Raw genomic sequence first — 16,020 nt, forward strand, 5'->3', positions numbered from 1 at the left:
CTTGCACCTCTTTGTCCTTCCGCTCTCACAGTATGGCGCTAAGGTTCTTCATCTCCGGGCACCTGGTATAGCCGTGAGTACCTCCACATATGTAGCAGTCGCTTCCCTTTGTGGTCTGCTTCTTCTTCTCGGCATAGCCCTATCGTCCGACCTTTTTGTTGTCGGCCTTGTCATGACTCTTAGGGAGTGGATGTTGCTCTTTGCTCTTGTTGCGATCTCCCCTACATTTAGCATGACTACTCCTTGCTTCTTTGCCTTTGTTCCTGTCATGCTTGTCATACCTAAAGTTTGACAGAGCTTCGGCTTGCATGATGGCTTCATCGATGGTGTTGACTTGTCGGCGTTCCAACTCCGTCTTGGCCCAACTATGCAACTCGTCCATGAAGTGGAACAACATGTCTTCATCCGTGAGGTTGGGAATTTGAAGCGTGAGGGTAGTGAACTCCTTCACGTATGCCCTAATGCTGCTTGTCTGCTTCAATTCCTTGAACTTGCGCTTGGCCTCAGAGATGACATTGTTGGCAAAGAAGGTCTTCTTGAACTCGTCCCGAAACTGCTCTCGGGTGTTGATAGTGCATAGCCCCTTCCCTATCTCCGACTCCTTGCGCTTCCACCACAGCATAGCTATCTCCAAGAGGTATAGCACGGCCGTGTTGATCCTCGTCTCGTCATTCTTCACTTTGTTACACTTGAAGTAATTCTCCAAGTGCCAAAGGAAGTTCTCCACCTCTTGCACATCATGGGCGCCTTTGAACATAGGTGGCTTTGGAGCCTCAATCTTGGCCACCCTATCCCCACTTGACGTCGCGCATCTCCCAGCTTTCATATCTCTTTTGAATGTTGCCATCTCGGCCTTCATGGTCTCAATCATTCTTAGTGCGTCCATGAGCCTACACTTCAAAGAAGTAATTGTCTCCTTCATCTCATATTCTACAGCCTTACGCGCATCCAACCCTTTCCGGATGTTGTCATTCTCCTCAAGGGTGAAGTTCTCCAGGGTCTTGAACTTGCCGTCAAACATGTGCAAGCACTTTCCCAATATCTCTATGGCTTGACGGGCAGCATCCACCCTTGCGATCCACTTCATCCCGGGCGTAAAGTCCATGGGCTGCTCACCTCGCTCATCGTCACTCACCTCAGTGGCTTGAGAGGCATCTCCTTATTCCTCTTAGAGTTCTTCCTTCCCTTGCAGTGCTTCTTTCCAACATCTTGCTTGACGTTGAGTGGCGTTGATGTCTTCCTCACTTGCCATTTCCCTTAATAGCAATTGTGCTCTGATACCATGTTGTCACGGACTTGGACTTCAACTAAGACCTCCGTGCGACACTTGATAACTTACTCACGAATCTTTTATGATTTTGCAAGCTCAAGTAAGCCTTTACGACTAGATCGCTAAGAGAACGCTAGATTATAAGAAAAACAAGAGAGCTTTTATGAAGAAGGCGTTATATATTGTTTTGGAAGATTGCTTGTTGTTTGATGGTCTTACAAATAAATGACCCCCTTTATTTATACTACTCTTAAGGAGCTTAAGTGTAAATAAAAATTACTATACAAGTCCTTCCATATATACAAAGAAGCTCCTATTCTAGAATTCTCTACACTCTAGAGGATTCTAAGTCTTTTAAGATTTCTCTACAAGATTCTTTAAGGATGTAGAGTCTTCCATTGACCTCTCCAAGACTCTAAATTCTTCCCCCTTTTCAATGATCAAGTGACGGATCATGACAAAGGGCTAAACTAGCCCCTAATGTTACTGCTCTAATTGAGATCAAATACTATTAACTCCGAAAAGAGGAAAAAATTGAGCTACAATAACAATTCCTGCAGCATGTATAAGAGTCTGCTGCATCCATCAACTGCCTGAAACGGATGCACTGCTGAATCAAACTTATTTTAAGTGCAAATAAAATAGCATACCAAACGACTGAGTTATTGTAACATGGTTTCAATGACATTTAAGTACAAAGGGAAATCTAGTGTTACAATTTCACTAGTTAAATCGTGCTACCAAGATTTATGGACACTAAATTGTTAAGTAAAATGAAAGCACCTGGCAACCCTAATCAAAAGCATTAAAAAAACTACTACCATATTCCCGACCTGAACTGACTTCTGTTTTCACTTCATTTCATTTCAAGAAGAATACACACCACTACACAAACTCTAAAAGCATGAAACTGCTCTAAAAGTGTACCAAAATAAATGGAATACTTGTCAACATGCCTAGAAAACTACCCTGAGACATGCAACCGATGCACACTCATTTCTGCCTCACTTATGTGGTGATGAAACTCCAAATCTTCTTCCCTATTGAGACTTCACCAGGATGTGGAACCTCTTCCTCCTCGTTGCCCTCCTCTACTTCATCGTTGTCATCCTCATCCTCATCTCGTTCTCCATCTTCTTGCACAATGGTGTCTCCTTCGTGTTCCTCGTCGTAGACACTGAAAGCTGAGGGTCCTTCTGCTGTTCCATTCATTTCTTCACTTAAACCCGTATCATCTACCAATTCATTAGCTATATCAGCAGTGCATCCGTTACCATCTGCTGCATCCATCAACTGCCAGAGAAGTAAAAAAAAACTTTAGGGAACATTTGATTTAGAGACAAGTAATGTTGCAATTGCAATACAGAGATTACTAATGAAAAGACCAAAATTATATTGGATTATTTCTTGTTGGATGTGTTTGATTTGATATAGCTACAAATTAATGTTCAATGTATAGTTTAAAATGTATTTTACCTTTTAAATAAAATAAAAGCCCGTGTATCACTAGCCGTTTTAGTGTTTTTAATTCATATTTTACTAATACTTGCATTCTTGTTCCACATTCTATACCGCATACAATAATCTATATATTTTTGCATAATTTATGAATGTATTATTTATGAGGAAAAACAAAATAGCAAGTAAATGTTGTATAAAATAATGCTTGAATTTTATGTGGAGATTAAATCTCCTCACCACACCATCCAAACGATCCCTTAATGAAACAGTTGTCTGTCACCAGAAAAATGTATTCTAATGTTTCATTTGAGTAAAAGATCCAGTTCAGTAATTTCATGCACTTGCGCTGTTGTGGGTTAATATCCAGGGGAAGGAGGTGCTAGGGGAACAAAAGAAAATATTACATACAATAGCCTACGTGCAGATGCAGTGCATTAATTGAAACAGAAATATCAAAGCACATCAAAATAGAGAGTGTACTTACAGGGCTATTGGCTACAGCGGGAAGAGCAGCACCAGAGTTTCTGAGTTCTCCATCACTGATGGCTGCAGGAGTTTCTGGCACAGCTTTGGAGTCCCCATTTTCTTCCTGAGATTTTGAGACCAGCTCTGGCAAGGATCCATTAGCCGTTGCTACAGCGGCACTGATGGCAAAGATGTAAAGTCAAAACACCATTAGCTTTCAAAACAACACTTGTTCCCAGCTCATAGAATGTGAGAAATGTGGGGAAGGATGTAAAGTCAAAACACCATTAGCTTTCAAAACAACACTTGTTCCCAGCTCATAGAATGTGAGAAATGTGGGGAAGGAGCACCAAAAATGATAAATCTACCATGAAAAAGAGAGCAACTGGAAAGTTGGTCATCTCCTTCAAATGTTGGAGTTTCATGAGACCTAAAATCTTTTATCAGAAACAGGCGAACGACAGACCACCCAATTGACCCTCAAGCATGAGGATGCTAGTGATAAATCTAGTTCCTATAGTTCCGTTGGGTAGATTGGACAACTTTGTAACAAGAAGGAAACTAGGAATACCCCACAGACATTCAGGTGATTAAAGGACTAACAACCACTGCGAAGTAACTTCACTAAATTTAATCAAATCGAGCTTATAGAAATAAACAGGTCATAAAAAGAGTGCATTCCAATTGAACCAGCTCTTCCTTCCCGTTAAAGTAAACATCTTTCGAGCTATAGTAAACTGAACCAAGCTGTCTGCTGACTGGATTACAAGATTAGCTATATATATTGATAGGGTAGTAGATGATTAGCTATATTCTTTTTTCTAGAAAAAACTGGTAAATTTGTATTCCTCAGCATATAATGCTGGCAACTTCCAAAAGTGAGACAACTATAGAAAAGAAAATAGCTTACGAAGCATAAAAGAGATGTACCTTCTGGGACGGCGGAGATTGTATCTTTTTTCACCGGGAGCCTGCACAGATGGGGCAGCCTTTTGTCTCCTCTTCCTCCTACTGGTGGCTGTAACACTATCTGACTGTCCATCACTATGACTTCCATCAAATTCACTTGCTGTTCCATGGATGCGAGTACGCTTTCTGGTCTTACTTCGCGCTTCACCACAGAGACTAGATTCTTCTTTCTGGCTCTCCTCATTCACATTAATTGAGGTCTCCAAACCTCCATTGACATGTGTATTCTCAGACTCCTTGAGATTTTCTCCAAGGATAATTTCTGTACTTGCAGCTTTTGAACTAGTGCGACCTGTCTTGCTATTTTTACCACGCCCTTTCCTGACGGGTCTGCGGTGGCTATTCATGTTCGAATGCTGAGAGTCTTCAGGAACATCTTGGCCAACTTCCACCTCTCTAACACTGTTGTCTCTTTGAAGTTTTTGGTCATCAAATATGTCATTGATAGAGACAGCCAGATCTAGTTGATCTTTTTTCGACATAGCATCAGGTAATTCGCCAACAAATTTCTCTTCCAGAGATCCACCAATGAGATCTTGAGATGCAGGATGCTCAATTTTCTTACCTGGTGAGAATTTCAGAAGCTTTGTTGTACATTTGCGAAGCCAGGACATGGTTCCGGCAGAAGCCATAGATCCTGAATTAAGAGCACCAGGGGACACGTCATTGTTAGCCCTTCCAGGTGTGTCCTGGAAACCATCAGCTAAATCCTGTGCAACATTTCGCAGGGAAGGGACCTCAAAATCCACCACATCATTTAGAGATTGAAGGTCAGAAAGCTCAAATATACGAATCCCCTCTCCACATGAGCTGCAATTCTCCTGCTTCTTGACAAAAGCAATAAACCTCTCCCTTTCTTTTGCAAAAGCTTCTCTTTGATCCTTCAACTTCCTGCTCAAACCATCGAGCACATCAATGTCTTTTTTCATCTCTGACTGTTGTTCTGACAGATGTACCTTGTTTGATAAAATTTCCTGTTTTTCTTTCTCCAGCCTAACTCTTTCCGACTTCATCACTTCCATTTCCTTATGGGCAACTTCCCTTAAATAGTTAGCATTGCTGAATTCCCTCTGCCTCTCTTCCTCAAAGAGTTTCTCCTGCTCATGCAGCACGGATTCCATTTCCTCACGCTTCCGCTGCATTTCACTCTCAAGATCTTGTTTTTGTTTTTCGAAATCATGAAGCATTTGGATCTTCTCACTTTGCGTTTTCTCAGCTAATACTGATCTCTCGTGATCCATAGTAGCTGCAAATGTCTCTTGTGCCGCTTTAAGGGCTTCCAACTCTCTCTGAACATAATTTTCTGTTTCCAGCTTCTCCTTCTTCAACCTTTCCTCCTCAGTGTGCCGCAGTTTCTCAAATTTCTTTTTTGAATCATTAACTTCCTGCAACTCCTTCTTGATTGTAGATCTTTTCTCATCCAGCTCTTCCCATTCTCTCTCAAATCTCTCTTTTTCCTGCTTTAAATCTTCACCTTCCTTCAAAAGAGTGTCTCGTAAATCTCTGCACTTGTCGATCTCCTGCTTCAGTTCTGATTGAAGGCGAGCATGTTCAATTTTCTCATCTTCAGTAATTTTAAGCTGCTCGATTCCCTCGTTAATCTTGAGCTGTTGTTTTTCAAGTTCAGCTCTTTTCTTCTCAAGTTCAACCTTTAAAGCCAGTAAGCAATCCTTCTCAGTAAATATCTGCTTCTTTTCAGTTTCCAATTCTTTCTCATCAATTTTCAGAGACTTCTCCCTTTCCTTTAATGCTTTCAGCTTCAATTCAAGATCCTTCTCCTTCTCTTTCATTTTGTCACTTTTCTTTTCAAATGCCTGTTCACGTTTTTTGAGTTTTTCTTCAATGTGATTAACTTCGGCTTCCTTCTTCTCCAGTTCAATCACCTTGCTTTTCAGTTCCTCATCTAGTGATGCATGCTTCTGCGCCATTTCCAATTCAAACTCCTCTTCCTTAGATTTCAGGATAGCTCTATGTTCATCCATTAGCTTTTGAATCTCCTCCTGTTCATTATTTATCACAAATACAGTAAAAATATGATAGTTAAATACTTAAAAACTTTTTTTCTCAAGTTTCCATGTTCCTCAGAAACAAAAAACTTTAAAGGGAAAAATTACTGAAGAGAAATTGAATTAAAAAAGAAGGGGCTGTCCTCATAAATATCAATCAAGAATTCAGAATAACAAATCAGTAACAACATCGAGGTACTCACTCTTTCTTTTGCATTTAGCTTTTCCTGTAGTTCATCTAATTCTTCCTTTTTTATCTCCAGGCTCTTTCTCACATCCTCAAGTTCCTGTATAAAATGGAAAATTAATAAACATAAAGATAGATCAATATAAACATTAGCTACTCCATTGGAGAATTCAAAGGACACTTGCCTTCTCCGTAGAAGCAAGGTTTGCTAGTCGGCTGCTCATATCAACTTCTTTCTTCCTCAACACTGAGTTAGCTATGTCAATTTTCCTCTGCTCATCTTCCAGGTCACTCTGCTTTTGCCTCAAAATGTTGTCATTCTCATTTGCTCGCTGCTCTCTTTGGTTAAGCAATGTTCGGGCATCAGCCAGCCTCTCCTCTCCTTCCTTTAGTTTTCTTTCCCATTCTCGCAACTCTTCTCTGTGTTTAGATACAGCACTCTCATGAGCTTCACGCCTGACATAACACGGGGAAAAACTGTTACTGTGAATCCTAAAAAGAACGAGTAGTGTAGAGAAATGAGAAAAATCATAATGTTCAAAGGAACATACTCGGTGTTGAAAGAAGATCGTTCTCTTCTAAGTGCATTTTCTTGAGCCTCAATATCACGTAGTTTCCTCTCAACATCTGAACTTTTTCTATTCACCTCAGCGGTCTTAGCATCAGCTGCACGCAATTTCAATTCTACTTGTAATGAATTCTCTTCAACACTAGTAGCCAATGCCTTTGCCTCATCTAATTTCGAATCAGCTACATACTTAGTCTCTGCATACTGAGAGCGCATCTCACGCAATTCCTTCTCTAACTGCACCAGCCAACAATCTTGAAGTTATTTAAAGGCAAGCTGGCAGAATAGATATTTTTTCTATAAAATTGACTCTAGTGGTGCAAAGAACCTTCTCTCTAAGCAGTACAGAAAACCTCATATTAGATAAACTGTTGAGTCGAAATTTACCAGACATCATTAGAGGGGATCCAGGATGTTCAATATTCATTTAGGAGAATCGAGCAAGTTCACGAGATAATAAACATGGTAAGATCAACAAAATTATCTCCCAAATGCCTTCTATAATTCGGATTTTTTTCAGAGTTAGAGAAGTTCTGGGCCCTCTTTGATCATTAGATGACTAAAAGTAAATTTTATCACCCCAGAAGCCAAGGTAAATGTTTGTATGACAGGTTTGTGCTACATGGAAATATTCCAGATAAACATATGTAGCTCTAGCACAAATGCTGAATTTGTCTGCCCGTTAGTTACATGGTTTACATACTGTATGGTTATAAATGACACGTATCATTATTACTAATTTTGGCAACAAATACTGGTGATGTTCTAAAGCACAAAAGATGGAATGTATAAGAGAGTAGCATATTGTATGGTCATAATTGACACATATCATTACTCATCCTTTTTATTTGTTTTGTCTGATTGTTATAATCATGTTAACTTGCTCATCACACGTTTCTCGAACGAACAGTCTGATCCTAAAACACATGGTTGGCTAATAAAGTTGAAGAAATGTACCTCACACACACATTGGTTCTCAACACCCAATGCCTTCCTCAAATTCTCCTCTCGTTTCTCCACTTCAGATAAAGCAATCAAGTGAGCTGTATGTTCTCTTCTATAGGCCTCATTTGCTTCACTTAAGGCTTGCTTAATTTCTTCAAGCTTAGCAGACCACTCTTTTTTCTCAATCAAGAGAAGGCCCATATTGTATTGATAGTCAACAAGCTACAGAAAAAACAAAAGCAGTCATACAAAAAGATCCTTGTTTAATTAGTTGAAACTCTTACACCGATGACACAATATATATATATATATACACACACGGAGAAACACTAACATATACTTCAAAGAAAGAAGTAGCAACGGCTTGCACTATATACCTTTATTTTGTCCCTAACAAGAGCAACCCCCTCTCCTTCTATCGGTGGACTAGGGAAATTAAGTTAGGTTGAAACATATCTTGCAAATACAACTTACAGGAATTTTCTATATGCAAAAGCATGGATAATACCAGATATAGAAAGAAAATCTCAAGGCTATTTAATAGATCGATGAACTCATAAATAACATGAAATGTCTTACTGTTACCTAAACTGAGATGTCAAAACAGTACAATCAGTAAAAGAGGTAACTGAAAAGTCAAAACAGAACAATCAGTCAATCAGTAAAAGAGTAATGAAGATTATATTATTACCAAAACTTGGATTTCATAACATCAGCTCCACTTGCAAGAAATGAGTTTGAAATTGTCATTACTTTTAGCAAGATTCTTGAATGTTCAAATTTAAAAAGAACATTTTTTTATATCGAAGAAATCCCTTGTGGGCTTCTAGCCCAACTCGACTTGGCGCACATGTTCAAAACTCTGGGGAATATGGGCCCTTAAATACCGGGTTTTGTTCACAGCGGAGTTCCAACCCATGACATGGCCCCATATCAAGTGTTTTTGTCCTTACCAGCGAACCAAAGACCCGAAAGATAAAAAGGAAAAAGGATTGCCTCTGAAAAGGCAAAGTTGAGATCCAACTTGCTGTGTCACCAAAAACAGTGTTAGAATAAATCATTCTATTTTAATTGGACTTAACTTGGGAGCATGGAAAAATAGTATGACATTCAAGAGTTCAACAAAATTTGGCAAGCTGTTTTGGTAATTCAGGAACTAGTAGAAAATTTTCTGAACTCAGGAAGAATTCGTGATTCAGAGACCAAAGTTTTGTCCTAGTGGCCACAGTCAGTTTCTGAACTCGGAAATTCGCAGTAGAGAAACCAATATGTTGTCCTTGTGGCAATAATATAGATTGTCGTTTCATTATACAAATTTGGCATCTTTCTGGAAGTCAACTCTCTCCCTTCCGCAGGAAACATAAGTTAGAAAATGTGCTTGTGTTAGGATTATCGTCTCACATACTTTAGACAGACAAATGCTCTTAGATAGCTTAATGAATAAACTCTGATCTTCAATTAAAATGTTTATGGCTCAACATGTCAAAAGTTCTATGTCCAACCAAGTGTGGGTCTACCAATCTATTTCATTAGTAATCTTAGGTTGGTTTTTGGTCTGCGTAAACATGTACCAAGTAACATTACAATCACTGTTTGACAATGTATACATATAAGTAACTCGATATTTCAACCCCAAGGAAATCATTGTAGCACCAAGAGAAAGGGAACCTTGGAAATCAGTATCAAAATAAATGCTCTTTGACCACCTCTTCAACCGCTCCCTTGGTATTAACTACCTCTATTTCATTTTTCTGATGGTTTTGATAAAGAAAGATAATACTTTTTACAATGCTGAATATACCAAAAGTATCCTTAAAATCTTTTCGTCTTTAAAATGCCATGTCATTCCAATATGAGAATGTCATTAAGGCTAAAATGAGAATGTTATTGATAAATTGTTTTCAAATAGAAAGGGGTAGATCTTTTTTGAATGGACCAAAAAGAAAAGAGTATCAAGAGTATTACGTTGATAATAATGGTGTTGGCAGTGTAGTCAAAGGCTCATCTAAGGCACGCTTAAGCCCTGAGATTCAGAAAAGCACAGGGAGGGACCTTCACCTCACTTAAGCTGCATTCTGTGTAGGCAAGGCACTAAAGCACGCCTCTCATTGCCCATGAGTTCTATCTTGAATCAAGCGGTACTAAACAATAGATATAATCAGTAAAGAGATATATTAATGTCAAGGAGAATACTATGAATGAATTTGTTACTATTTCTTGCATTACAAAATATATTTTTATGTTTATTTTCTTCATTGTGCCTTATACATAAACCCCAAACTGAACTGGTCTCATGTTCATTTCCCAGCGGAGACAGAAAACACTAGGTGAATGATTCCTCCCATTTGTCCTAGACTTGATGGACAGAGTTACCTGGTACTTGTTGCTGGTGGGAGGTAACAGGTATCCCATAGAATTAGTCGAGGTGCGCAAAAGCTAGCCCGGACACCACGATCATCAAAAAAAAACACTGAACTGTGTGTTGCAGTTAAAGCACCAATAGACCTAGAAAGCTTTTTAAAGATTTTTGCCTTTGACACTGGGCGTTGCAACCCACTTGTGCACACCTCGATTAATCCATCGGATAACTTCTACCTCCAACCAACACAGATAATGAGTAACTCTGTGGATCGGCCAACACTTCACAGATAGAAATGGTCCATTTCAACTTCATTAACCATTAGGTCACACCTTGTATATATGATTATGTCATCTAAAAACTAACCCGTACTAGGTGAGGGAAAAACTTTGAATTTAATGAATAATTAAAGTCATCTCATGTAATGAAAGAACAGTGAATGGACACTGCATATTAACTTCTAGCTTTATTAATCATTATAAAAACGCATCCTATCGTGGCTAGATGAAAATCAAAGGATTTCTGAGTTGAGTAAAAACTAGTTTCTCCTTTTCCATGAATTAAAGGGGTTTTCCATTTAATTCAACAAGCACAGTGCTAGGCTGCCAGAGGAGCTCACAACTACTGAGAGTTCTAGCAGGTATTTGAACTTGCGATTCTCCTTTTCGATGAATTATTTGAAAAGAAATACTACTACTTTGCCTTCCAAAGTTTTTAGATGCAACACACTAGAAACACTTAAAAGACTCAAAAAACAACTTTCTCCCAAGCATATAAATACAAACAGAATAAGCACAGCCTACATTCTTCACAAGCATATAAATACAAACAAAACCCAATTTTTTACAAGATCCATGTACAAAATACAAAACAAATTCTATAAAAACCAAGCAAATAAGAACTGTTTCTCCATAAGGAATTAAACAAATAACAACCTATTTCTTCCTACATGGTTTAAACCCAATAAAACTAAAAAGTACCAACCAGCAAAACAATCATATTCTACCAAAAAAAAAACAAGTGGGTTACCTCATTTTCAAGCTTTGACACCTTGTCAAGTAGCATTACTTTGTCCACAGTATCATAATCTTGAATTGATGACAAACCCTTTTGTGCAGAACCCATAAAAACAACATCTTTTCCCTTAGAAACTGTCTTATTAGCCAGATCGGTTCTGGGTGTCAACGTCCAGCCGGAAAAAACCTTTCTCGGCGGTGTAGACATTACCAAAAATCCCCAAAAAAAGACCTTTCCAAGAATTGCAAAAATTACAGATCAAAGATTTGAACTTTGGATTAAGAAAAAAAAATATGAATAGCGAAACTTTAGTGGGTTTCACGATAGCAGGAAAAAAAAAAGTAGTATAATATTGAAAGGAAATCGGAATATTTGAAAACCCTTCACCGGAGTTCTTGAACCACCCACCCTACCTACGCTCTTTATCGCAAACCCACTTTCTCAGTTTTTCATTTGCTTAATTTTGATTTATTTACTGTTTGAAGTCCAGCAGCCATTCTTTTTATGTGAAGTTACAGTTTTAACCTTCCTCTTTGTATAATTATATCCGTTAGGTTAGGGTGTTTTGGGAATTTGGGGGAGCCGCCTTCGGATGGAAAGTGACTTTTGTTTTAGCTACTGTCGAAAATGCCCTTACAAAGGTAGTTAAAGGGCAGGGTAGAAATTGTAAATAAGGAAGGATCCAGGGGTAGTTATGGTGATGGGGGAATATGCTGCTTCGTAATGCCACGGTGTTAACAGGTTGGTTCTAGGAAGCTTTGGGAAGAGAGATGGAATGGGGTTCTTCTAAGCCATGTGTTTTTTTGCCTGCACACACTTCACATTATCCATTTCTAAACTAAAAAAAATATAAAATTCTCCATCCATCTATTTTATTTACTATATTAAAAATATTAATTTAATATACATGCTTGTATATGTGTTTTGTATCAACCCACAAAATTATATTTTAAGAAAAAAATTACCTCCATTTTAATTTGTTTAATCTATTTTACCTCAGGAAGGATTTAAAAAAATGAAGAAAACTTTTAAATATTGTGATCTTAAGAACAAATATATCAAATATACCAAAATGTCATTCTAAACATGTTATGTGTATAGTCAAAATTAAAGAATAGTTAAAAAATGTGGAGGTATAGGAGTTTGATCATCCTCATCATCCGACACATCCAATCCATCTCCACTTTCATTGTCTGGAACATTAATACCCCCCCTCGCCCCCAATTTAATTCATCATTTAATATATCTTGTTGCACTTGTGCTAAATTCTGGTTTATCAAAATTTCAACTACGTATACCCTTAAAATGGACGTAGTTGCATCACTCAAATAAGCACGCAAACAAACCTGATTGTTTATCTAAAAGGCAAGGTCCTCTACTTTTCAAAAGAGTTGTGCATGTAGCTGATGACAAGATCTTTCACTTGAAATTTTAGTCCACAATAGCTGATGATTAAGTTCACAGAATCATCATACATAACATTTTTTAAACAATCATCACTATTGTCTCTAACATGTCGACATCCTTCCAAAGCCAAATAAATTGATTGTTCTTTTTGATCCATTCACCATGACAATCAACCTCTATTGTTATTGAATCCTCCATTAATAGATAATTCGTTTTAAAAGTATTAATCATGATAGTATAGTAAATTGAGTGGCTATTCAAACAACTAAGTAATTTGTTGCAACAGATAACTAACTTGTTGGATACAAATTTTGTCCTTGTTTTGACATAAGTTGTAACATATATCCAACATGTTAGTCATCTGTTGCAACCAATGGTTAACGTTTTGCAACAGATCACTTCGTTGTTGTAACTAACTACAATAGTTATTATAAATGCTACTGTAAATTGTTGGAAAAGAAGCAGCCATATCCAAATGAATAATTGAACTAAAACTTGATTCAAAATTACATAAATTGAACCAGCAAGAGAATAAGAAGAAGCAACAACAACAACAACAATAAAAATAAGAAAATGGTGCAAGAAGAACAAGAACAACAAGGAGCAATAATGGAGAAAATGACACGAGGAAGAAGAAGAGAAGAAAAGGAGTGGCGGATCCCCCCTCCTATTTTAAGTAATTAGAAACTTCGAGGGAAAGTCTAAAAATGAGTTTAAACTCATTATCACTAATTGTTATAAAATATGAGCATATAAATACAAGAAATATTGACCAAAGATATGAAAAGAAGAATGTAGAGATCATCTTATTCAAATGTCTTCAAGTGTATCTCACAATGATAAATGACAACCCTATTTATAAGTTGAGATTTCACTTCAAAAGTCAGCATGTTAAATGCCATAATTCATAGATACATTCTTATCCAAAATAATTTATAGACCTAGGAAATATGTATACATGAATGTAAATGTCACGATCTAAACTGTCGTGAGTGAAACCCACGCTAAACCTCCAGTGGAAGAACCAATTTCTAACTCAAACTTAACCCATCAACACCATTTTAATAAGTCAAATCATACAATAAAATAATTAAAAAGCATTTTAAAATAAATAAAGAATCGAGTTCCCATAAACTCAACCAAATATCAAGATCATTGTGGAAAATAACACTCCTAAAATCTTAAAGTCATAGTATTAAAACTCTAAGTGTCTAGGATAAGGGGATGCAACCCCAACCAAGAAAATAATAGTCTAAAGTCTATGAATGTCTGAGTCCAAAGATATGGATAAAGAAACTAGGAGGAAGCCATGACAACACGAAAAAACTAGCTCACCCTTGAATTTAGAATTCGCGTGTATCAAAGTTGAGGTCTCGAAACAACCACCAGAATATGTCCTGTACTCAACAAAGAAAAAAAAGCACAGTATCAGTACATAAACCACAGTGTACTAGTAGAATCATATTGCTAGTTCCAAGATATGAATGTAAAACAAGTAACCACAATACAGTAACACAAGTCAAACACATATAACAATAAGTCAACAACAGAGATAGACTCTAGTCACAAATCTTGACTTAACAAACACATGAAACATATCCCACATGAACACAACATCACAAACTCAGTTCTCTCATGTAACCCACACACAAACTATTAGTTACTGGCGCAGTATCCGAGCCAATCGAATGATATTTCGTACCAGGCGTGTTATTCGAGCCAACCGTTAGTATTTCATACCAGGTGTGATATCTGAGCCAAACATTAGTACATACTAGGCATGGTATCCGAGCCAACCATCAATCACAAATAACATACACAATTACAATCACAACGAACAACCACACTTGAAACCACAAGTAAAATAAACTGGTTCATTGCATGAGATTATCAATATGATGTCATTTCATATTCATCCCTTATGTTTTCTCCACATGCATTGCACAAGTAATACTATAAATAAGTTAACATGAAAACATCACTTACATTAAAAAACAGACAATCATCACCTATCTCAAATCAACCCTTGAAAACTCTAAAAAACTTGAGATTTCCCCTTTTGCAATTGCTTGGCATGTTCTTGGTCTAAACAATAATAAAACACAACAATCAATGAACATTGGCCTAATTAAACCTGGATTATTACTTAATCCTAATCCTAGGCCAAATTCATGATCATTCTACCCAAACCAGGACTTTTCCGACCATAATATTAAGTTAAAATCCTCCCCTAAGGTTGACCACCATAGATTCTAGAACTTAAGAATCAAATTACAAGTTAGAGGAGTATTTAACTTACCTTTATCAAAGAGAACAATGGAAAATATATAAAAAATGCCCTAGGTTGCCTTTATAGTTCTCCAAAATGAGTTAGCCAAATAGTGATCGATTTTGAAACTTTCTGAACTAAAACACGACTAACCCCGCTATAGTGACTTGCATGGGACAAAAACTCAAAATCCTTCTAGAAGTTCCATTTCATAACACACCCTCGAGCCTTGATGTTCTAAAATACTCCATTCATGCCAAGTTTAATATTGGGAGTTCTACTTACCTGATGTCAATTCCAAAAAGTCCTGCGGACTTCTTAACGTCTTAGCTACTAGAAAATCCAATCCATACTTTGATATTAATCCCAATCCTTTCCCGAATTTCCCTAGACCTCACCTTACTCAAATACCATCTAAGACTGGTCAAGCCTGAAATTTTTAAGTTACTGCATAAAAGTTTTCTAGTCCAAATCTTTTTACCATTAACTTTCCCCTAATGATTTAAAAGGTTGTTATAATAGATACCAATTTACCCATCGCTCATCTCGAGCGATCAAACAAAAAAAACTATACTAAGTCAAGAAAAATGTAGTACTTGAATAGTTAAACAAGTGAGGGTACTTGTCCTGCATGTCCTTCTCAATTTCTCAAGTGGTTTTCTCAGTTGGATGGTACTTCCATTGAACCTTTACTAATATGATCTCCTTATCCTCAATCTCCGAATATCCCGATCAAGAATTGCAACAAACAACCGGCTCCTCTTTGCACTGAAGATCTTTGTCCAATAATTTAATACCCATGGTACCTTTTCATCATGGACAATTAAAACTTGGATGGACCCCGGACAAGCTAGGCACTAAGGCTAGTCTATAAGCTATGTATCCTCTCCCATAGAGTTTCTCAAAAAATGTCATATCTATGATGGAGTGATAGTTATTATTGTAAGATAACTCACATAAGGGTAAGAACTGATCTCAATGGCTCCTAAAGTTGATCATACATGCCCTCAGCAAGTCCTCCAATACTTGGATGGTCCTCTCTTAATGTCTATCAGTCCGTGGATGAAAAGTTGTACTGAAAGTGAGTTGAGTTCCCA

At 37.4% G+C, this 16,020-nt stretch overlaps 1 protein-coding gene across 1 annotated transcript; it reads right to left on the bottom strand.

The window, feature by feature from the left end:
* Window positions 1-1,914: 1,914 nt before the first annotated feature.
* On the bottom strand, window positions 1,915-11,693 carry LOC129896938 (nuclear matrix constituent protein 1-like). The gene is made up of 8 exons (XM_055972931.1): window positions 11,260-11,693; window positions 7,884-8,093; window positions 6,910-7,163; window positions 6,544-6,814; window positions 6,375-6,458; window positions 4,127-6,165; window positions 3,216-3,375; window positions 1,915-2,563 (listed from the first exon to the last, which is right to left on the bottom strand). Exons 1-8 carry the CDS (start codon window positions 11,452-11,454, stop codon window positions 2,279-2,281), a joined length of 3,498 nt encoding a protein of 1,165 aa, XP_055828906.1. The 5' UTR covers window positions 11,455-11,693; the 3' UTR covers window positions 1,915-2,278.
* Window positions 11,694-16,020: the final 4,327 nt, after the last annotated feature.

The sequence above is a fragment of the Solanum dulcamara genome, chromosome 7 (assembly GCF_947179165.1).
Source record: "Solanum dulcamara chromosome 7, daSolDulc1.2, whole genome shotgun sequence".
NCBI classification, from domain to species: Eukaryota; Viridiplantae; Streptophyta; class Magnoliopsida; order Solanales; family Solanaceae; genus Solanum; species Solanum dulcamara.